Here is a 23,107-nt window from a genome sequence, read left to right as displayed (position 1 = left end):
AATAGATGCTGGGCCACTACTGACCACCACAATGCGTCCGGACTGTGTTTAGTGTTGTTTTGTATTCTATGTGTGTTGTCTTGTCTGTTGATATTTTTATACATATGGTTACTTTTTTATTACCATATTGGGATCAATTGTTTTTATGGAATACATCAATGTGTCTGATTGAGTTGTTTAACTAAAATTAATAAAGAAATAATAAATTTGATACTTTTGATATAATTAGTTTTGATTAATTTTTGTTGCTAAAAGTAACCCCTTCTTTACCCGGCATTCTCTAAACCGGGTAATTCCCCCCTTTTCCTTATAGTATGCCCAATGGTTACAGCAACAACACCGCAAAAGGTGAATGATCTGTGATTGGTCATATAAAACATTTGACCATCCACTAGTGAATTGCTTGCATATTCCCCCTCCCCCCCCTTTTTTTTCTATATATGTTGTGAATGTAAGTTATTGATTGCATCTCTGTTTCCACTGTAAACTCATATTGATCATCTGAGCAATCAAAATACGATTGTATTCATGTGCTGTCAGTCGATGCAAAAGAATCGATAACTTTCTGTCCCGGTCGAGCTACTCTGTTTGATCAAATCCGATCTAATTCAAGTCGTAATCGAAACGTAAGAGACGTTATGGCTATTAAATTGTTTGTGAATTCCATCATTTTGATTGAATCACACATTGAATAAATGGTAAACTTCAAGCATGTGTGGCCACCATTACTTAGATATAGTAGTAGTAGAATAATAACAGAGAGAGATACTGGGTTGATTTACTAAAATTGGAGAATGCAAAATCTGGTGCAACTGTGTACATGGTAGCCAATCTGCTTGCATTTTTTTCTGTCAAAGCTTAATTGAACAAGCTGAAGTTAGAAGCTGATTGGCTACCATGCACAGCATACATGGGGCAGTTTTTTGCGTTCAACCAGAGGTTAAAGCGTTAAACCTCCTAAGCGTTAAACTCGGCGTGGCCAAGATGGCGCACTGAGTGGATGTCTGAGTTGGAGCTCCGCTACTGAATGGGGCAAATTTCCTGCAATCCGGTCCATACACCAGCCATCCGACGACCGCTGACATCCACATGCGCCGCAGTTCCTCTAGGGCGGCTAAAGGATGGAGTAAGAAGATCCATTTTCCCCCTATACCGGAAGAGATTGTCCCGGCCTCTGTTGACCGCGTGAGGACATGTGCATGCTCCTCAGCCAATATTGCATTCCAGACCGAGTGGAATAAGCAGACCTCCTCTTCCCAGCTGGGTCTAGCTGAGGTCCTGGCTGCTATTGCCAACTGCCAGGCCTCTATAACCACGCTGACAACTGAAGTAGATGCCATACAGCTGGATGTGGGACTGTTCAGGCAAGACATGGACAAAGTGAGGCCCCGGCTGTCCTCTGCAGAACAGCGCCTGGGCCATGCTGAGGACTAGGGATGAGCTCCGGCGTGTTCGCATGGCGCATGTGCCGAGCCCGCCAGGAAGTCGGCACGGGGCAGCGCTAATCACAAGCAGTGAGACATTTCCCAATGTGCGGCTGCAGAGATCGGGAAATGTCTCCCTGCCTGTGATTAGCGCTGCGCCGTGCCGACTTCCTGGCGGGCTCGGCACGTGCGCCATGCGAACACGCCGGAGCTCATCCTTACTGAGGACACAGTGGCTGAGCACAACAAAAGTCTCCGGTCCCTGCAAACTAAAATACGTGCTCTAGAATACAAGGCTGAGGACGCTGAGAGTTGCAATAGGAGGAAATAATCTCCGCATAGTGGGCCTTGCAGAAGGGGTGGAGGTCCTGTCCGACTGAATTTGTGGAGCAGCTGTTGCGCAACCTTTTACCTGGAGCTCAGTTTTCGCCCATCTATGCTGTGGAAAATGGCTCACCGCATCCCACTCAAACCTGGACCCCTAGGGACACCACCCAGCACTTTTATCCTCAAATTCCTTAACTTCAGGGACAGGGATGAGGTGCTTCGTGCTGCACGGCTGCAGAAGGACCTTGCTTTCTAAAACACCAAACTCCTAATTTTTCCCAACTAGTCGGTGGAGACACACAAGCTGAGGCTATCGTTCAGTCAAGTCAAGGCGGCTTTGCGCACACGTGGCCCAAGATAGAGAAACTAAAAGATTTTTCACCTCACCCAGAGATGCATCTTCCTGGCTGGATTCAATGCCTCTGCACCACTGAGAGATTGGATCTATCACTGGCTTACACTGTCCTGTCTGTGCTCTACTCACTTTTATCCAAGGGTCTCCCCTGGTTTGTTTGCCTTGTGCAATATGGCAGTTTTTCAGCTATTACCTCTGAGTTTCAGCAAGTTTGTCGATCTGCACCTGTTGTGCTTACCCTGTTTTTCTTATGCAACACACTGAAAATATGTGCCCCTGGCTAGTCCAGGTGTTTTCTAATGCTTTTTTCACTTTTTCAAGTCTCCTACTAAGTGCCTCAGTGCACTGCCTATTGCTATGTTCACGTTCGTCTGTGGGAAATACTGCAGGAATCTGATTCCTGAGTAATGGAGGGGAAGGATGGGGGTTTCATCTCTGTGACTGCAGTTTGACATTCCCTGTCTTACCAATATTGTTGCTACTGGCGGTCTCTAGTGGCTCTGCGGGTAACTGCACAACATTCTGTTACCATTGTTCAGGGTTGCATTTTTCTTCTCCAAATTAACCACTCCCCGCTCGCGCTATAGCCGAAAGACGGCTACAGCGCAGGGCTTAATTGCCTGCAGGGTGTCCATGGACGTCCTCCTGTTAACCTGTTCCCCTGCGTGCCGTGGGTGTGCATCGGGGAAAAACATTGTTGGCCGTGTCCCTGGGACACAGCCAATCACAGATCGTGGTAAATGGCCAATCACATCTGCCATCTACCACTCGATCGCCGTGTCCAATGAGAGATGATCTCAAATGTAAACATATGAGATCATCTCTCATTGCCGGCTCTCCCTCCTCACACAGAGACCACGTGTGAGGAGGGAGAGCTTCTGTGCTGCAGATCTGTGAGTGCAAACGAATATCTGTCAAATTACAGTCAAAACACAGTAAATACAGTGCCCAAATAGTGCCCATTGGTGTCACAGTGCTCATCTGTGTAATTGTGCCCATTGGTGTCACAGTGCTCATCACTGTTATGCCGTCGGATTTTCCGATGGGAAATGTTCGATAGGAGCTTGTTGTCGAAATTCCGACCGTGTGTAGGCTCCATCGGACATTTTCCGTCGGAATTTCCGACAAACAAAATTTGAGAGCTGGTTCTCAAATTTTCCGACAACAAAATCCATTGTCGTAAATTCCAATCGTGTGTACACAATTCTGACACAAAAAATTCCACGCATGCTCGGAATCAAGCAGAAGAGCCGCACTGGCTATTGAACTTAATTTTCTCGGCTTGTCGTACATGTTGTATGTCACCGTGTTGACGTTTGGAATTTCCAACAAGATTTGTGTGACCGTGTGTATGCAAGACAAGTTTAAGCCAACATCCGTCGGAAAAAAAACATGGATTTTGTTGTCGCAATGTGCGATCATGTGTACGCGGCATAAGTGTCACAGTACCCATCGTTGTCATCAGTGCCATCTGTCATCAGTGCCACCTGTCAGTGTCACGTGTCATCGGTGTCACGTGTCATCAGTGCCATCTGTCATGAGTGTCACATCAGTGTCACGTGCCATCTGTCATCAGTGTCACGTGTAACCAGTGCCATTTTCATCAGTGTCACGTGTAATCAGTGCCATTTGTCATCAATGTCACGTGTAATCAGTGCCTTCTGTCATCAGTCATCAATGTCACGTGTCATCAGTGTCACCAGTGCCCTAAGTGCCCACCAACAATGTCTAGAAAATCATTTTCAGCTGAGGAGGCTTACAATATTCTTGCAGCCGACGAGAGCAACTGGGAGCTATTTGCTTCGGATTCCTCCTCAAAATCAGATTCTGAGTCTGACGTTGACTACGAGCCTGTCCTAAGCAGTGGAACACTGACAACCTCAGAGAAGGATGATAGTCCGCACGCCAGACGAAGGAGTTCTGGTGAGGAGACAGTGCCATCCACCAGCACCGCAGTACCTCGCCAAGAAAGGCCAAGTACCAGTGGGGTGTCACCTCAGTCCCAAAGGGTTAGGTCGCATGCCAACCTTTCCTATTCCCTTCAGAACCCCTTATGGCTTCCTCCTAATTTAGGAGAAGCTAACATTCCCCCTTTCACTGCCCATCCAGGTGGACACAGAAAAATTTTCCCCAATAAATTTTTTCCACTTCATTTTTACTGAGGACATGATTCATAGCAAGTAACCCAACGTCCTATTATGCCCATCCCTACGAGTGGAGAGCCCTAACAGTGGAGGAGTTTAAGATTTTTTTGGGCCTCACATTCTGTATGAGACTAATCGCGTTCATATTTGCCAACCCTCCCCATCCACCACATGCCCATCTTTTCCTCAGTAATGCCCAGAACCAGATATCTCATGATTATGAGGTTCCTACACTATAATGATAATACCCAGTGCCCTCCCTGAAATCACCCAAATTATGATAAGCTTTATAAAATTCGGCCACTACTAAATTATTTTTCTGCAATCTTCCCTAGTTGTTTACCCCAGACCAACACATATGCGTGGATGAGTCACTTATCAAATTTACTGGCAGGCTGGGCTTCTAGCAATTTATTCCCACCAAAAGGGCCCGCTATGGGGTGAAGCTGTATAAATTGTGCAACCGAGCCGCAGGGTATACATATGCCTTCATGGTATAGGAAGGGAACGACACCCAGCTGCATCCCCCTAATTGCCCAGACTACATGGGATCAAGCTGGAAAGTCGTTTGGGAACTCATAAACCCACTCCTGGAGAAAGACTACCATTTGTATGTAGATAACTTTTATACGAGTTTGCCCCTGTTCCGCAAACCTTCACAGGAAGAACACTAGAGCATGTGGTACCATAAGTACGAACCGGAAGGGCTTTCCTCAAAGCCTCGTCAACAAGAAGTTAAGAGGGGAGAAGGTGAGTTTGCGGAATGAGGAAATTCTGGCTGTGAAGTGGAGGGACAGAAGGGATGTCTACATGCTGTCTTCGATCCACAATAATACCTTCGTGGGGATCACCAGGAGGAATGGCCCAATCCAAAAGCCAAGCCCTTCCTTGGCTACCAGGAGGAAATCACCACTGCCCTTATATTCCCGAACAGCCCACCAGAAAACATTCGATCTGATGTGATTAGCAGACTCTCCGAACGCCACTTTCCCAATAAAATCCCTCCCAGACCAACAGGCCAAAAACGTCAGAAAAAATGCCGGGTGTGCTCCAGAGGAGGAGTTAGAAGAGACACCACTTATTATTGTCCCCAATGTCCTTCCCACCCAGGCCTCTGCATAAGTGACTGTTTCCGCTGTTACCATACTTCAGTAAATTATTAGTGAAGTATGGTAAACATAACCCTCACTTCCTGCCATTTACCTTCACACCCCTTATGCCTCTGCTTGCTCTGTAACTGATCCTGGCTTGTTATTCGACCACGCTTCTGCCTACCGATTCTGTACATACCTCTGCCTGATATGGAACTGATCCTGGCTTGTTATTCAACCACGCTTCTGCCTACCGATTCTGTAAATACCTCTGCCTGATCTGGAACTGACCCTGAACTATTTGACCATGCTTTTTGCCTGCCTCTTGGACTGATCTTGTACCCTGCTACTGGACTAGTGGGATTCATAACACAGTGGTCTCACATATGTGAGGGGCTCCAGAATTGTTTTTCTGGATGAAGAAAACATTTTTTTATGTTTTCTCATTCCAAGATTAGGGTCTGGAAACTCGGAGGCTTCCAAGAGATTTGGGTGGGATAAGCCTCTACCCCTGTCCCCATTCTGTCCTGAACGAGGCCCTACTTTTGCCTGCTGCCTGTAGGACTTCTGCCATCATGCCTCTGCCTGTCATATGAACTGACCACAAGACATGGACCATGTTCCTGCCCACTACCAGGAGCAATATTTTGGCACTGCTGACAATCTCTGCCTGCACTGGCCCTTGAGCGTATATGGTCAGTATCCCTGCCTGCTGCCTGTACTGACTATGGATAGTATTCCTGTCTGTTGCCTGGACAACTGCTTTCGCTTTTGCTCAGCAGAATGTATTTTGGGGTGTAATTCTTGGTATGTGCATGCTATGTGTCCCTAGAACACCTGACGGTGTTCCTTGCATGTTGGGCCTCTGTATGTGGCCAGGCTGTGTAAAAGTCTCATGCATGTGGTATTGCCATACTCAGGAGGAGTAGCAGAATGTATTTTGGGGTGTCATTTGTGGTATACACATGCCATGTGAGAGAAATAACCTATTACATTGACAATTTTGTGGGGAAAAAAAAAATCTTCATTTTGCAAAGAATTGTGGGGAAAAATTACAACATCAAAAACCTCAACTGCATCTTACTAAATACCTTGGAATGTCTACTTTGAAAGCAGGGGTCATTTGGGGGGTATTTGTACTTTCCTGGCTTGTTCAGATCGCAAGAAATGAGGCTACCAGTACATCAGGTGTGATCAGTTTTTTATGATTTGCACTACAGCTTGTAGACTAACTTTCACACAGCCCAAATATTATAATATCCACTAATTTGGGCTATTTTTAACGAAGAAAAATTTGTTTTGTTTCAAAATTTTCGGTCTTTTTTCATTTATAGCGCAAAAAATAAAAAACCCAGAGGTGATCAAACACCACCAAAAGAAAGCTCTATTTGTATGAAAAAAGGGATAAAAAATTTATTTGGTTACAGTATTACATGACTGAGTAATTGTCATTCAAAGTGTGAGAGCACTGAAAGCTGAAAATTGGTCTGGGTAGGAGGGGGGTTTAAGTGCCCGGTAGGCAAGTGTTTAAGGTTGCACTGGGGACTTTTATTGTGGTTGCACACCCATGTTCCCTGTCTCAAGGGGAACTGTACTTTCATCTGGAACAGTGCTATCTAACCAAATGTATTTTATTGTTCATAAATTGCATTTTCTTTTTTCCTTCACCCAGGAAAAGCCCCTTTCTCATTTATTATTATTTGATCCTAGTACAGTGGAGACTCCGCTTTTATTTTTTCCAGCTGGCGGACTAAATCCACTACAAACTACTCCCACTGGTCCACGCCTCCCATCATTGGGTGTTACATGGTTATAGGTATAAGCATTCCTTGGTTGGGGTGGAGGATGCTAGGTGGGAGGGGAAGTTGTTTGGGGTTCTTTGTGGCTTTTTGTATGTTGGTTCTAAAGGTGCTTTGTTTTGTCTTTATGGCTCTCCTTATGACATTAGATTGTTTATATACTTTAACAATATGCTGCTATGCAATATGCTTGTGTACTCTATACCTGTCTTCTCCTCCTTGAGGGCTGGGTTGCTACCCCTGTGAGCAGGTCTCTCACCCTGTGTTGATGCCTTACATTTCCGATGCCTCAATTCACAGTGATCTCCTGGAATGTCAGGGGCCTTAACTCTACCATTTTTAAAAGATCCTTGGTGTTCCGTTTCCTCCAAAAGCACAACCCACATATCTGTCTTCTGCAGGAGACGCATCTCCAAGGCTTCAAAATGATCTGTCTCAGGAAGTCGTGGGTGGGCCTACACTACCACGCCACATTCTCCACATATGTTTGCGGGGTCAGCATCCTAGTAAGAAAAACACTGCCGTTTCAGCTCATTGAAGTTAAAATGGACCCAGACTGTAGATATATAATCATTTACACCCATATTTATGACAAGACTGTGGTGCTGATGGAGGTATATGTCCCTCCTCTGGCATCGGTCCAGGTTTTGCATCACATTATGCAACTTGTGGTTCAATTTGACAATAATCTGGTCTATTTTATGGGTGATTTCAACATGGTTCCGTGTGTGGCCCTGGATAGGCTGCATTCCTCGGCTTGTGACTCTTCTGACCTCCTGCAATGGGCTGACACCTATGCCCTTACAGATGTCTGTAGACGCATGCACCCAAACGCAAGAGAATTCACTTGTCACTCGGCCATGTATAAGACCCTGTCTAGTATAGACCTACAATGTGTCCAGGACGTATCTGTGCTTCCCAGGGGCATCTCAGACCATGCCCCACTGTGCCTCTCCCTTGCTCTAACCATACCCCCTGAGTTTAGGCTATGGAGACTGTCCAGATTCTGGGCAAATGATGAACAACTACAAGAGCCACTGACTGCCTCTATTTGCAACTATTGGACAGACAACCAAGATACTGCCTCTCTATCTGTGTTGTGGGACTCCTTTAAATCATGGGCTAGGGGGAATACATTTCCAACATTTCACGTCTCCGGAAGGAGGCTGCCTTTTCCCTGGAGGAGATGGAGAGGAGGGTAACTAGGTTGGAGGCTGCTTATGTTCATGCCCCGGATGGTGATAGGGGTGCACTGAATGGAAATTTTGGTGCCGATACCGAATATGAAGGATGCACTAGGCCAAAAACCGAGACCGAAAATGACAGAAAAAAAAAATATTTATATTATTTTTATATATAATTGTATTATATTCAACTTTTTAATTAATATAATTAATTTAAATGAATATGAATTTATTGTTTGCCATTATGGACACCTTTAGTACAAGAAAGGTCAGGAAAAATGCAGTCTGCAGTTTTTAACATCTCTTGTATCATGTCTGCAATCTCTTACTCAAACACTTTGCTAATATTATTAGCTAAGTTTCCATTCGATGCACCTCTTGCAGATATGATACAGAAGATGGTCAGAGACTGCAGACATGATACAAGAGATCAATGCAGCCTCACCAGTGTCCATCAAATGCAGCCTGCTTGTACCCAGCAGCCTCACCAGTGCCCGTCATATGCAGCCTGCTTGTGCTCAGCAGCCTCATTACTGCCCATTATATGCAGCCTCACCAGGGCCTGTCATATGCAGCCTCACTAGGGCCTGTCATATGCAGCCTCACCAGTGCCCGGGATATGCAGCCTACCAAGGCCTGTCATATGCAGCCTGCCTGTGCCCATCATATGCAGCATGCCTGTGCCCAGCAGCCTCACCAGTGCCCTTCAAATGCAGCCTGCCTGTGCCCAACAGCCTCACCAGTGCCGGTCATATGCAGCCTGCCTGTGCCCAGCAGCCTCACCAGTGCCCATCATATGCAGCCTGCCTGTGCCCAACAGCCTCACCAGTGTCCATCATATGCAGCCTGCCTGTGCCCAGATCAAAGTGGCAATCTCCGTGTGTCACGGAGCAGAATTTGAATTGCCCGGGCCGCAGTAACAATGTCCCGCCTCCTGTGATCACGTCACACTGATTCAATGTCCCATCACTGGATCAGTGTGCCGTCTATCACAAGAGGCGGGACATTTTACTACAGCCCAGACAATTCAGCTCTGTGACATGCAGAGATTGCTGGGAGGAGAGGAGGAGGGAGTGGAGGACTGGGACGTGCCAGGGTGACACTCCCGCAATGGGCAGCACTCGGGGTGGACCCTGCCCCCTTTAGGTATCAGCTGTTATTTGCTATCTGCCAAATGAAAAACCGCAGTTTTCAGACGATAATTTTTGGCGGACGAAATTTCGGTGCACCTCTAGTGATCATTATTAAACAAGGCAGCTCTGCTTGAGTTGTCCACCCATAGAGTAGCTCAGACTGACAAGGCTTTTCTGTACTCGGCCCAAAAGGTGTTTGATTTTGAGGGGAAGAATGGGAGACTGCTGGCCTGGCTGACTAAGGGACACATCCCATCCACCCCTGTCGGCTGTATTAGGGTCAAGGATGACTGCATACTAACAGCGCCTGACCTGCATTAATGATCGGTTCCTACAGTTTTAGCAGGACCTATACTCCTCCCGGGCTGACTTCTCGTCTTCTGATCTTTCCTAATTTCTTGAACCTATTTCTTTCCCAACATTAACTGCAGTGGATAGAGAGAGGCTGGACGCGGACATCACCCTAGAGGAGGTTCAATTGGTCATGGGACAGTTGAAGGGTGGTAAGGCCCCGGGGCTGATGGCTTGCCATCTGAGTTCTACAGCAATTTTATGGAACTTCTTTCTCCCATATTGACCTCCCTTCTTTCAGGCTATTGTTCCCTAGAGGCACTGCCTGACTCTATGAACAAAGACGTGATTGTGTTGGTTCCCAAACCCGGCAAGGACCCGCAGGATTGTGCGGCGTATAGAATGATATCCCTACTAAATGTGGATGCCAAGATTTTTGCGAAGGTCATGGCTAACCGTTTGTCCCAGGTGATTGAGGACCTGGTTGATGTCGACCAGACTGGTTTTATGCCGGGGAAAGGAACTGACATAAACATCAGGCAACTCTATTTAAACCATCTGTCCCCCACAACAATCAAGGCACTAGAGTTATTGCTTCCCTAGATGCCGAAAAGGCTTTAGATTCAGTAGACTGGTCGTACCACTGGGAAGTCTTTCAGCAATTCGGGTTTGGCCCCAAATTCATACATGGAATTAAATTACTATATAGTGCCCCTAGAGCGAGGGTCCGTACAAATAACTGGCTTTCTGCCCTTTTTCGTCTCTTTCACGGTACGCGACAGGGTTGTCCGCTCTCCCCCCAGTCTGTTTGCCCTGGCACTGGAGCCCCTGGCCATTTTCATCAGATCTGCTCTAGATGTCATGGGCCTTCGGCTGGGAAAGTTGGAAGAGCGGCAGTCCTTGTATGAGTAGGACGACGCATTGCTGTATCTTAATGACGCTGGCCCCTCGTTAGCCACCCTACGTATTTTTGATAACTTTGGTACTTTCTTGGGTATTAAATTAAACTGGTCCAAGTCAGTTCTATTCCCTATAGATGCAGATGCTGCCTCCTCCCCTCTGCGATGGTTGGAGGAATTCTGCTATTTGGTAGTCATAATGACTAAAAATCCTGCTAACTATATGGAGAAGAACCTTCTCCTTCTATTGACAACCTTGAAAGCCTCCCACTTAATCTACTGGGACGGATTAACCTCCTTAAAATGGTGTTGCTACCTAAATTTAACTACTTCTTCCAAAACTGTCTGATATGGATCTCGTTCTCATTGTTTAAAGAAATTGAACAATGTGTGGGATCCTTTCCCTGGCATGGCGGGGTCCCTCGACTGGCACGATCTACCCTGTGGCTTCCGGCTCACCTGGGAGGATTGGCTCTGCCCAATTTCAGGGTCTATTACTGGGCTGCAATGTTGGTGACAGTCCAGTGGTGGTTCATAGGCTCAAAGTCAACCGCGGCCACCTGTTTGGAGGCAGTTGGCTTGGGCTCCCTGGCTGATTTACGGAATTTTGTATATAGGGGCCCAAAGGCATACACGAAGGTCCCTGGACCACTGAGGGCTACTTGGAGGGTGTGGGTGGCTGCTAGACGGAGGTTTGTGCGTCCCAACCAGTGGTCTCTGGCCCACCCACTCTGGGGTAATCCCAGTCTACCACAGTTCCGCACCCTGCCGGATCAACAGGTTTGGGCCAAACGTGGTGTCGTCGCCCTGGGAGATGTTATGTCTCAGGATGTCTTACTTCCGATGAATGACCTACTTCACAAATTTCAGTTACCCAATGTATGGGGTTTCAATACCTACAGCTGTGAAATGCCACTAGAGCACAGTTTCCCCAAACGCCACTCCTTCAGGCTGATCCTATTGAGGAACTTGTATCAACCTTATATGCTGCACTGCTGGGCACTTACTTCCCTAAGATGGATGGGCTGTGAAGGGTGTGACAGAGTGACATACCATCACTGGACAGAGAGGACTGGGATCACTGTCTAGAACAGGATCCCAGGTTAGTCATCTCCTCTAGGGATAAGCTTATAAAGGGAAAATTCCTGCACAGAATCTACTACAGTCCCCAGAAACTGCATCGTATTTTCCCAGATCAGGATCCCTTGTGCCCTTAAGTGCAGGACACAGGTGGGGACGTTCTTCCATATGTTCTGGGAATGCCCGATTATAACATTGTTTTGGTCAGAGGTCTTCAGCGAAATAAATCTTCAGCTGCAGTTGTCCCTCCCAGTTACACCCGAATTGGCACTATTGGGGGTTCATGATGATGCACAGCGCTCCCATCATTTAAAACTGTTGGTATCCTATCTTCTGTTTTATGCTAAAAAGGAGACTCTTCTGAAATGGATCTCCCTCTCCCACCCTTCTCTTTCCTCCTGGGAAGCCTTGATAGAAGAGCTGCACAATTAATCGCGGAGAATCGTTATCGCAACTCCGGATTTGAACAATTCTGACCATTCAGCAAATTGTCAGTTTAAAAGCACGCGCCGCGCAGTGATCGATGGTGTCCCCGGGATGTTGCCTGTTTCGGAGCGGAGGGGAAGCCGTCGGAGCCAGCGTGAAACATCTGACGTCAGCAAAGAAGAATATGATTGGTTGGTAAGTATGTTTGTTCTTCCCAGAGGACTCGGGGGCAGCGCACCAGCAGCACTGAGTGGCACTGGCGAAATGTGAGCTGCCTGCTATACTGCTTTTTTGTTTTTTTTAAGAATCCGCAAATGCTTTTTATTCTCTCTCTCCCAATCAATCTCTCTCTCAAATTCAATCAATCTCTCTCTCTCTGAATCAATCTCTCTCTCTCTCTCTCTCTCTCTCTCTCTCTCTCTCTCTCAATCAATCAATTTCTCAATCGCACTCTCTCAATCAATCGCTCTCAATCAGTCTCTCAAATCAGTCGCTCTTAGTCAATCTCTCAATCAATCAATCTCTCTCTATAACTCTCTCTCTTAAAAAAAAAATTATGTTGCAAGAATCGTGCGGGAATCGTGATCTTTTTATTCTAAGTAAAAAAATTGTGATTCTCATTTTAGCCATAATCGTGCAGCTCTATTTGATAGACACTGCCCTGCCCATGTACAGATTAACTTATATTAACAAGGGTTGTCAATGGAAATATGACAAAGTGTGGGCCCCATGGACCATCACCTAGAAGCTTTTGGAGGGAGGGGGTTATGTACTATCTATGAGTCTTCTTCCTCCTATTAAACCTGCTGCTGTTTGCGATTACTGTCTAGTATGTAATTAACTGCACTGACAAACTACGGTTGTGTTCTTTCCCTGCCTCTTGTATGAAATCCAAGCATTTTGTATTGTTTTGTTCTAAGTCAATCTGTATGCTTTGCCTGTTTTGACAACAATAAAGCACCTTTGATTGTTAAAAAAAAAAACAAAACAAAAAAAAAAAAAAAAAACGTTAAACTCAAAATATGCATCTTAACGTCATAATCTGCACGAACACATAGGATAACATTGAGCTGCTTCTACAGGCAGAACAAAAAACTCCTGTAGAAGCAACGTTTTTTAAGCCAGTGTGCATGGAGCCTTAAAAGTGGTCCTTGTCCCTCTTAATATTTAGCTTATTTCTTCATAAGGGCCATCAACTCTATATATCCAGGTGGCCTCTTGTTGACTGTCAAGTGGAAAAGACAGCACATGCACTTGGCATCTGCTGTTGACTTTCTTGATAGTCACATGTACAAGATCATTCCTAAACAAGAATTTCAGATGACTACTGTGTTTTATTTTATCTTACAAGTAGTCAGGTTTAAAAAAAACGTGATGCTGCTTTATCACCACACACATTCCACTTCTCTAGTGCACAACCTATGCTGTGTGGATTGATATTCTGCGTTCATTTACATTTCCTCCAGTTACTTTAGGTCAAAAACTTAATCAAGCAGCTAAGTACACATTTAGAAAATACATAAATGTGAACAATTTTACCTGCCAAAATATTTGTATTTCTGTTACATGAATCTTGTTTTTCACATACTGTTGCCACTCCGCATTGTTATAAAGGAACAGTATATTTTCTGTTGCAGTTTTGTAACTTCCCGTCTCTGTATCATATCTCCGCAGTAGACTATTAACCACTTCAATAAAGGGCATTTATACACCTTTCTGCCCACAATTTTCAGTTTTCAGCGCTGTCGCAGTTTGAATGACAATTGTGAGGTCATCCAACACTGTACCCAAACTAAATTTTTATAATTTTGTTCCCACAAATAGAGCTTTCTTTTGGTGGTATTTGATCACCTCTGCGGTTTTTATTTTTTGCTAAACAAATAAAAAAAGACCGAAAATTTTGAAAAAAATAAAAGTTTTGCTTTTGTTTCTGTTAAAAAATTTTGTAAATAAGTACGTTTTCTCTTTCACTAATGGGCACTAATAAGGCGGCACTGATAAGACGGCACCGATGAGGTGGCACCAATGAGCGGGCACTGATATGCGGCACCGATGGACACTGGTAGGCGGCACTGATGGGTGGCACTGATATGCAGCACTGATGGGCACTCATGGGTGGCACTGATGGGCACTGATAGGCGACACTGATGGGCACTGAAAGGCTGCAAAGAGGAGTTTTTATGGGTGGCACTAATGGGTACTGATAGGTGGCACTGCTGGGCACGGATAGGCGGCACTGATGGGCACTGATAAGCGGCACTGATAAGCATCCCTTGTGGCACTGGCAGTGGTAGGCATTGTGAGTGGGCACTGATTGGCAGCTGCCTGGGCATTGATTGGCAGCTGCCTGGGCATTGATTGGCAGCTGCCTGGGCACAGATTAGTATTTCCCTGGGGGTCTAGGGGGCATACCTGGTGGTCCAGTGTGGATGGCTTCCTTGGTGGTCCTGGGCAGCTTCTCTTATGGTCCTGGGCGGCCTCCCTGGTGGTCCTGGGTGGGATCCGAGGGGGGCTGTGCTGATAAACAATCAGCACAGACCCCCCTTTCAGGAGAGCAGCCGATCGGCCCTCCTCTACTCGCGTCTGTCAGACGCGAGTGAGGAAATCACCGGCTCTTCCTATTTACATCGTGATCAGCCATGATTGGACACGGCTGATCATGTGGCAAAGAGTCTCCGTCAAAGACTCTTTACCTAGAACGGTGTTGCGGGGTGTCAGAATGACACCCCGCAATAACGATCGCTGTGATGCGCGTCTCAATATCCTGCGGACGTCATATGACGCCCAGTCAGGATATTGAAACCACTTTGCCGCCGTCATTCTGCTATATGGCGGGCGGCAAGTGGTTAAAGAGAATGATCTATGGTCAAATTGTTTAGGTCCCCCTTTTATGTCCCCTCTTGCTTTAAAGTAGTTTAGTCAAGATTTAAACATGCAGTCAAAAGTTTGCAAGAGAACAGGTTATATGCTCACCTCTTTTGTGGCCAGTGTCTCCTACTTCCTCTCTGTTCAAGTGCAAAATCTGATGCAGCTCTGCATAGAAACCAATCACCTTCCAGGTTTTATTGTCAAAGCTTTACTGAACAAGCTGAAGTTATAAGCTGATTGACTACCATGCACAGCTGCACCAGATTTTGAGTGCTTCAGCTTAAGTAAATCTTCCCCACTGTATACTTCCATGAATTTCAGATGCCTATGTTCACTGCTGTTTGCTGTGGTTACTTCTTCCCACCCCTACGTCACTACAGGAATCAGCAGTGACGTAGAGATAGGAGGATGGAGCCACAGTGCACAGCAGGGGAGCACAGGTATTTGATGCTCCAGGAAGTGTTGAATGCTGAAGAGACTGGCAAAGGTTGCATTTCTGGAACAGAGGGATTGTAGAAGACACTGGCCACTGGAGAGATAAGTGTAATAACTTTCTCCTGCAAGGAACTTTCAGCTGCCTTTTTTTTAGGCAATCTTGCAATATCTCTTTAAACTGCTTTAACACCTTATGCCAAGTTTGTGCTTGTACCCTTGGGCCTCACAGTAAATAATCTCCCCTTTATCTGGTTTCTGATGTGCAAGGGTTTGTAGAGAGATAATATACAGATACATTTCAGCAAAAAATTAAGTCTATACCAAATTTTTTAAATAAGTTTCGTTTTTTTCTTTATATTTAAATGGAGTTCCACTTTAATAATTTGCTGTTACTTCCATAGGACAGTGAGTATTACAATTCTCTCCAGTGGATACTAGAAAATGACCCTACTGAATTAGACCTACGGTTTACTGTAGATGAGGAACTTTTTGGACAGGTAATAAATTATAACACTTATTATTATGCAATATAAATTTGTAGACTGGAATTGATGTATTTTATATGGTTAAATGTTTTAGAAATGTATGTGATTTACATTTCATTTGATGATATTTAATTTTTTTGTAGACTCATCAACATGATCTTAAGCCTGGTGGATCCGAGATTGTAGTCAACAACAAAAACAAGAGAGAATATATATAGTGAGTGGCTGAGTGATCCAAGCAACATTATTGCTTCTACGCACATTTTACAGGCAGTTTTAATTCTTCAATTCAATTCAATCAATAACTGTAAAATCGTCTAAGATGTTGGTGGGGGGATGGCTTGGTCAGCTGTTTTTGCAGCAGAAAGCTGGTTAAAACTCTTTGAAAATTTGTGTGTGTGGCCAGCATACATTTTCTGACCTATACCTGAGATGTGTTAGTTTAACAGGTGCTGAGTAAGGATGAGCTCAGGCGTGTTCGCACAGGCCACATGCAGAGCCCGCCAGAAATTCGGCACTGCGTTAATCACAAGCATTGAGACATTTCTTGATCTCTGCAGCCGCGCAATGCCTCACTGCCTGTGATCAGCGCAGTGCTGACTTCCTGGCGGGCTCTGCATTGGGCTGTGGGAGCACGCCGGAGCTCATCCTTAGGATGCTCAGGTTAGGATTATAGAGAACATATCCAGTGTAGAATTACTGCATAGTTTGAAATGGAATTAGACCTGTGGTTTACCTACTGTATTTCTCTGTAGGATACTGTTAGGCCTCTTTCACATGGGCTGGATCCAGTTAATCTCAGCAGGGGACAGCCCGCTCTGCTCTATGGGCAGTCGAATGTAAATGGACCGGCTGTCTGCTTACACCTGACTGCCCTCCAATCTGATCCGGTCAGGCGGAGGTGAACGGATCACCGATTACTTATTTATGCCAGCTCATATCGGAGGTAGCCGGGCGTAAACCGACACAATTCCGTTTACACCTGACTGCTCATAGAGGTAAATTAAGGGGTCCAATTTGGGTCCATCTGAAAAACGGACAGGCTGGCCCAATCAGACCGATTGCGTGAAAGGGGCCTTAGAGTACTGCACACATTACAATTCAGTTGTAAAATCTCTTTAATTTTACCAGATCAATGTAATATGATGACAACTCTATACATTCTATTCAGGTGATATTCATTGCATACATAGGCCCTTACATTACATAGTTGGTGATAGATTTAAAAGAGAATGGACAATTAGATTTGTAAAATGCATAGTCACAGTCATGTGCTGCAGCACTGTGATCAATAATGGTGTTGCTTAGTATTTGTTCAGTATAAGTTTTCATACATTTCTTTTTCCTTTTTTTTTCAGTCTGGTCATCCAGTGGAGATTCGTGAACAGGGTGCAGAAGCAGATGACTTCCTTTAAAGAGGTATTGCATTAAGTGTCTGCTTATATGATTGCAAAATAGTTATTTCTCCAGTTTAATAAAACCCTATACACTCTACCACTGGCAATATAGCATCATTTTGTTGTGTTGCTTTCCATTGGTTCCAATATCCATTAACCTCCCTGGTATTCCCGAGTCTGGCTCGGGGTGGCATTTCAGAACCAAAAGCGGTAACCCAGAGCCAGACTCGGGATCGCATCGCAGGATCCAGGAAGAGCTTACTTAGCTTGTCCCCTGGATCCTGCGAAGTCTCCCCGCGGTGTGAGCGGCTCGTCCTCCGCACGATTCATCATGGAACCGAGCTCCGTTCCCTGCAAGCGTTGCGACGCACGGGGACGGAGAATGGCGCCGAATTCAAAATGTGGAACACACACAATACATACAGTATACTGTAATCTTATAGATTACATTACTGTATGAAATTATTTCACATTACTTTTGTCCCTAGTGGTTTCTCCAGTGGCCTGCATGCAGTTTTATGCAGTTTTATATCATAAAAACTGTTCTTTCTGCCTGGAAACTGGAGATTGTCCATAGCAACCAAAACCGTCCCTTAACATCAAAAGTGGTTTTAGACCAGCTAGAAAACAGTGATAATAAATTAGAATTGAGCGATAGTGATTTGTGGGGAGATCCGTCATCAAACACTGAAAAGTAATGACAGCGACAAAATCCGTTAAAATCCGTATGTTTTACTAGAAAATTACTTAGAGCCCCCAAACATTATAAAAAAATTTTTAGCAGAGAATCTAGAGAATAAAATGGTGATTGTTGCAATATTTTATATCACACAGTATTTGAGCAGCGATGTTTTAAACGCAAATTTTTGGGAGAAGGGGACACTTTCATGAATTTTAAAAAACCAAACAGTAAAGTTAGCCCAAGTGTTATGTATAATGTGAAAGATGATGTTATGCCGAGTAAATAGATACCAAACATGTCACGCTTTATAATTGCATGCACTTGTGGAATGGCGACAAACTACGGTACCTAAAAATCTCCATAGGTGACGCTTTAAATTTTTATTTACGGTTACTAGGTTAGAGTTACAGAGGAGGTCTAGTGCTAGAATTATTGCTCTCGCTCTGACGATCGCGGCGATACCTCACATGTGTGATTTGAACACCATTTACATATGCGGGCGCGACTTTATTTTTATTTTTTATTTATTTCAGGTACTTATATAGCGCCGTCAATTTACGCAGCGCTTTTACATATACATTATACATTCACATCAGTCCCTACCCTCAAGGAGCTTACAATCTAAGGTCCCTAACTCACATTCATACATACTAGGGACAATTTAGACAGGATCCAATTAACCTACCAGCATGTCTTTGGAGTGTGGGAGGAAACCGGAGTACCCGGAGGAAACCCACGCAGGCACAGGGAGAACATGCAAACTCCAGGCAGGTATTGTCGTGGTTGGGATTCGAACCAGCGACCCTTCTTACTGCTAGGCGAAAGTGCTATCCACTACACCACTGTGCCGCCCTTCCGTATGCGTTTTCTTTGCTGCGCGAGCTCACAGGGACGGGGGCGCTTTAAAAAAAAATTTTTTTCTTATATATTTTATTTATTTTTATATTTATAAATTGTGTTTAACCACTTGACGACCGCCTCACGCCGATTTACGTCGGCAAGGTGGCACGGACAGGCAAAATCACGTACATATACGTGATTTGCCTTCCGCGGGTGGGGGGTCCGATCGGGACCCCCCCCCGGTGCCCGAGGCGGTCGTCTTTTGTCCCACGGCGATCGGAGATGAGGGGGAGGCCATCCGTTCGTGGCCCCCCCCTCGCGATCGCCGCTGGCCAATCACATCATTCCTTTGCTGCTGTATGCTAAACAGCAGCAAAGGAAATGATGTCATCTCTCCTCGGCTCGGTAATTTCCGTTCCTGCCCGAGGAGAGAAGACAGGTATGTGAGTGCACCAACACTACACAACACAGTAGAACATGCCAGGCACACTAAACACCCCGATCCCCCCCAATCATCACCCCCCCCCCCCCCCCCCCCCCCCCCCCCGTCACAAACTGACACCAGCAGTTTTTTTTGTTTTTTTTTTTTTTTCTGATTACTGCATTGGTGTCAGTTTGTGACAGTTACAGTGTTGTGACAGTTAGTATTACCCCCCTGTAGGTCTAGGGTACCCCCCTAATAAAGTTTTAACCCCTTGATCACCCCCTGTCACCAGTGTCGCTAAGCGATCATTTTTCTGATCGCTGTATTAGTGTCGCTGGTGACGCTAGTTAGGGACCTAAATATTTAGGTTCGCCGTCAGCGTTTTATAGTGACAGGGACCCCCATATACTACCGAATAAATGTTTTAACCCCTTGATGGCCCCCTAGTTAACCCTTTCACCACTGATCACCGTATAACTGTTACGGGTGACGCTGGTTAGTTTGTTTATTTTTTATAGTGTCGGGGCACCCGCCGTTTATTACCGAATAAAGGTTTAGCCCCCTGATCGCCCGGCGGTGATATGCGTCGCCCCAGGCAGCGTCAGATTAGCGTCAGTACCGCTAACACCCACGCACGCAGCATATGCCTCCCTTAGTGATATAGTATCTGATCGGATCAATATCTGATCCGATCAGATCTATACTAGCGTCCCCAGCAGTTTAGGGTTCCCAAAAACACAGTGTTAGCGGGATCAGCCCAGATACCTGCTAGCACCTGCGTTTTGCCCCTCCGCCCGGCCCAGCCCAAGTGCAGTATCGATCGATCACTGTCACTTACAAAACACTAAACGCATAACTGCAGCGTTCGCAGAGTCAGGCCTGATCCCTGCGATCGCTAACAGTTTTTTTGGTAGTATTTTGGTGAACTGGCAAGCACCAGCCCCAGGCAGCGTCAGGTTAGCGCCAGTAGCGCTAACACCCACGCACGCACCGTACAGCTCCCTTAGTGGTATAGAATCTGATCGAATCAATATCTGATCCGATCAGATCTATACTAGCGTCCCCAGCAGTTTAGGGTTCCCAAAAACGCAGTGTTAGCGGGATCAGCCCAGATACCTGCTAGCACCTGCGTTTTGCGCCTCCGCCCGGCCCAGCCCAGCCCGGCCCACCCAAGTGCAGTATCGATCGATCACTGACACTTACAAAACACTAAATGCATAACTGCAGCGTTCACAGAGTCAGGCCTGATCCCTGCGATCGCTAACAGTTTTTTTGGTAGTATTTTGGTGAACTGGCAAGCACCAGCCCCAGGCAGCGTCAGATTAGCGCCAGTACCGCTAACACCCACGCACGCACCGTAAACCTCCCTTAGTGGTATAGTATCTGAACGGATCAATATCTGATCCGATCAGATCTATACTGGCGTCCCCAGCAGTTTAGGGTTCCCAAAAACGCAGTGTTAGCGGGATCAGCCCAGATACCTGCTAGCACCTGCATTTTGCCCCTCCGCCCGGCCCAGCCCACCCAAGTGCAGTATCGATCGATCACTGTCACTTACAAAACACTTAACGCATAACTGCAGCATTCGCAGAGTCAGGCCTGATCCCTGCGATCGCTAACAGTTTTTTTTGGTAGCTTTTTATTGAACTGGCAAGCGCCAGCGGCCTAGTACACCCCGGTCGTAGTCAAACCAGCACTGCAGTAACACTTGGTGACGTGGCGAGTCCCATAAGTGCAGTTCAAGCTGGTGAGGTGGCAAGCACAAGTAGTGTCCCGCTGCCACCAAGAAGACAAACACAGGCCCGTCGTGCCCATAGTGCCCTTCCTGCTGGATTCGTCAATCCTAATTGGGAACCCACCGCTTCTGCAGCGCCCGTGCTTCCCCCATTCACATCCCCAACCAAATGCAGTCGGCTGCATGAGAGGCATTTTCTTTATGTCCTCCCGAGTACCCCTACCCAACGAACCCCCAAAAAAGATGTCGTGTCTGCAGCAAGTGCGAATATAGGCGTGACACCCTCTATTATTGTCCCTCCTGTCCTGACAATCCTGGTCTTTGCATTGGTGAATGTTTTGAACGCTACCATTCATTAGTTGAGTATTAGCGTAGGGTACAGCATTGCACAGACTGCAGAGGTGATCAAATACCATCAAAAGAAAGCTCTATTTGTGGGAAGAAAAGGACACAAATTTCGTTTGGGTACAGCATTGCATGACCGCGCAATTAGCAGTTAAAGCGACGCAGTGCCAAATTGGAAAAAGACCTCTGGTCCTTAGGCAGCATAATGGTCCGGGGCTCAAGTGGTTAAAAAAAAAAATTTTATCACTTTTATTGCTGTCAAAAGGAATGTAAACATCCCTTGTGACAGTAATAGGAGGGACCCCCCGATCCCTCCTTTGCACTTCAAAGTATTCAGATCTGTATTCTGAATAGTGTATATTTTTTTTAAACTGGCGCCATTGGCAGCCGAGTAAATGGGAAGTGACGTCATGATGTCGCTTCCGTGTTTACTATTTGGAGGCTGGAACGAAGCCGCTTACACTTCTGCCCCTGCGCTAGATGTTCTTTCTCTCTTTTTTGTTACTTTCATGAAACTAAATTTATAAAATGTTTTCTTTTTTCCCAAAGGGCTTTTTTGAACTTATTCCCCAGGATCTCATAAAAATTTTTGATGAGAATGAATTGGAGGTATAGTATTTGTCTTGTGCATATAATTTTATAATTCCTTTTTAATTGGTTGTCTCTGATTAATTACCTTTCTGTTTTTCAGCTCCTCATGTGTGGACTGGGAGATGTGGATGTCAACAATTGGAGAGAAAATACAAAGTATAAGAATAGTTACTCTGCTGGACATCAAGTTATACAGTGGTTTTGGAAGGTGTGTTATGTTAGTTTATGCAGCATATTAAAAAGATGTATTTTGTAGGATATGCCATTTTATTAGCATAACAGCACTAACCAGTACAGAGGAAGTGATAAAATTTGTGTTCTGGTGCTCATTAAACTCATTGTGTAGCCAGTACTGTGATATTATTAGATAACGTATAAATAAAATTGGCCTCACATCGGATGTACTATATAGAAATATTCAAAGGTACCATCATCCAAGAAGTATTGAAGGAATTGGAGAAGTGGAGACCAGTCCACAACAGCTTCCCCAGTCACAGAAAAGGGTGGACTATCTCTGTACCAGTTTGAACAAAATGCACAGAGTGATTATAAAAAATAAGATTTTATTTATACAACATTTAAAATATACAGTATTTGGGTATCACAATATACTAAACAATTCCATGCCAGAAGATTATATGAAAATACATCCTAACAATACATGCATGTCACTATTACTTGATGTACTCCATGAAGGAGGACAGAGGTATAGTGGGTCCTCACAAGTCATGTATTCCTCAACATGTTTCGTGGAACTTTGCCGCTTCATCAGGAGGTAATATCAATGGGCCCACATAGTCGAATCACCGACAATATTCCCCTACGGCGGATGTGGACGACAAATACAAGTGGAAGGATAGCGTAACTGAAATAGCCAAAATTACTTGCATGGGTCTAGGGAGGGCAAGACAGGCAAGGGAATCAAGGTTGGGAATGCATATAAACCTTTGTAGTATGCACAGCCAAGCGGAGCAATTGTGGACTTGAATTGCAGTGCATGCCATTTCCCATATGGGACATACCCTATAGTGGAGAATCAGACCTTGTGTTCCGGCTTGTGGCTCCAATTAAAGTCCACAATTGCTCCGCTTGACTTTGCATACTACAGGAGTTTATATGTACATTCCCAACCTTGTTTCCCTTGCCTCTTTT

At 45.3% G+C, this 23,107-nt stretch overlaps 1 protein-coding gene across 4 annotated transcripts in view; it reads left to right on the top strand.

Annotated features, from left to right (window-relative positions):
• NEDD4 (NEDD4 E3 ubiquitin protein ligase) overlaps positions 1-23,107 on the top strand; it is a 319,479-nt gene that overhangs the window by 275,954 nt on the left and 20,418 nt on the right. For all 4 annotated transcript variants that reach the window (XM_073618773.1, XM_073618772.1, XM_073618769.1 and 1 more), the window contains 5 exons: positions 15,858-15,953; positions 16,085-16,158; positions 17,300-17,360; positions 21,914-21,973; positions 22,056-22,163. In XM_073618773.1, the coding sequence (XP_073474874.1) occupies positions 15,858-15,953; positions 16,085-16,158; positions 17,300-17,360; positions 21,914-21,973; positions 22,056-22,163 (399 nt within the window). The remainder of the gene's footprint in view (positions 1-15,857; positions 15,954-16,084; positions 16,159-17,299; positions 17,361-21,913; positions 21,974-22,055; positions 22,164-23,107) is intronic.

Source organism: Aquarana catesbeiana, linkage group LG03 (assembly GCF_042186555.1).
Source record: "Aquarana catesbeiana isolate 2022-GZ linkage group LG03, ASM4218655v1, whole genome shotgun sequence".
In the NCBI taxonomy this organism is placed as follows: domain Eukaryota; kingdom Metazoa; phylum Chordata; class Amphibia; order Anura; family Ranidae; genus Aquarana; species Aquarana catesbeiana.
The sequence above is the reverse complement of the archived record's forward strand: the minus strand, read 5'-3'. Positions and strand labels throughout refer to the sequence as shown.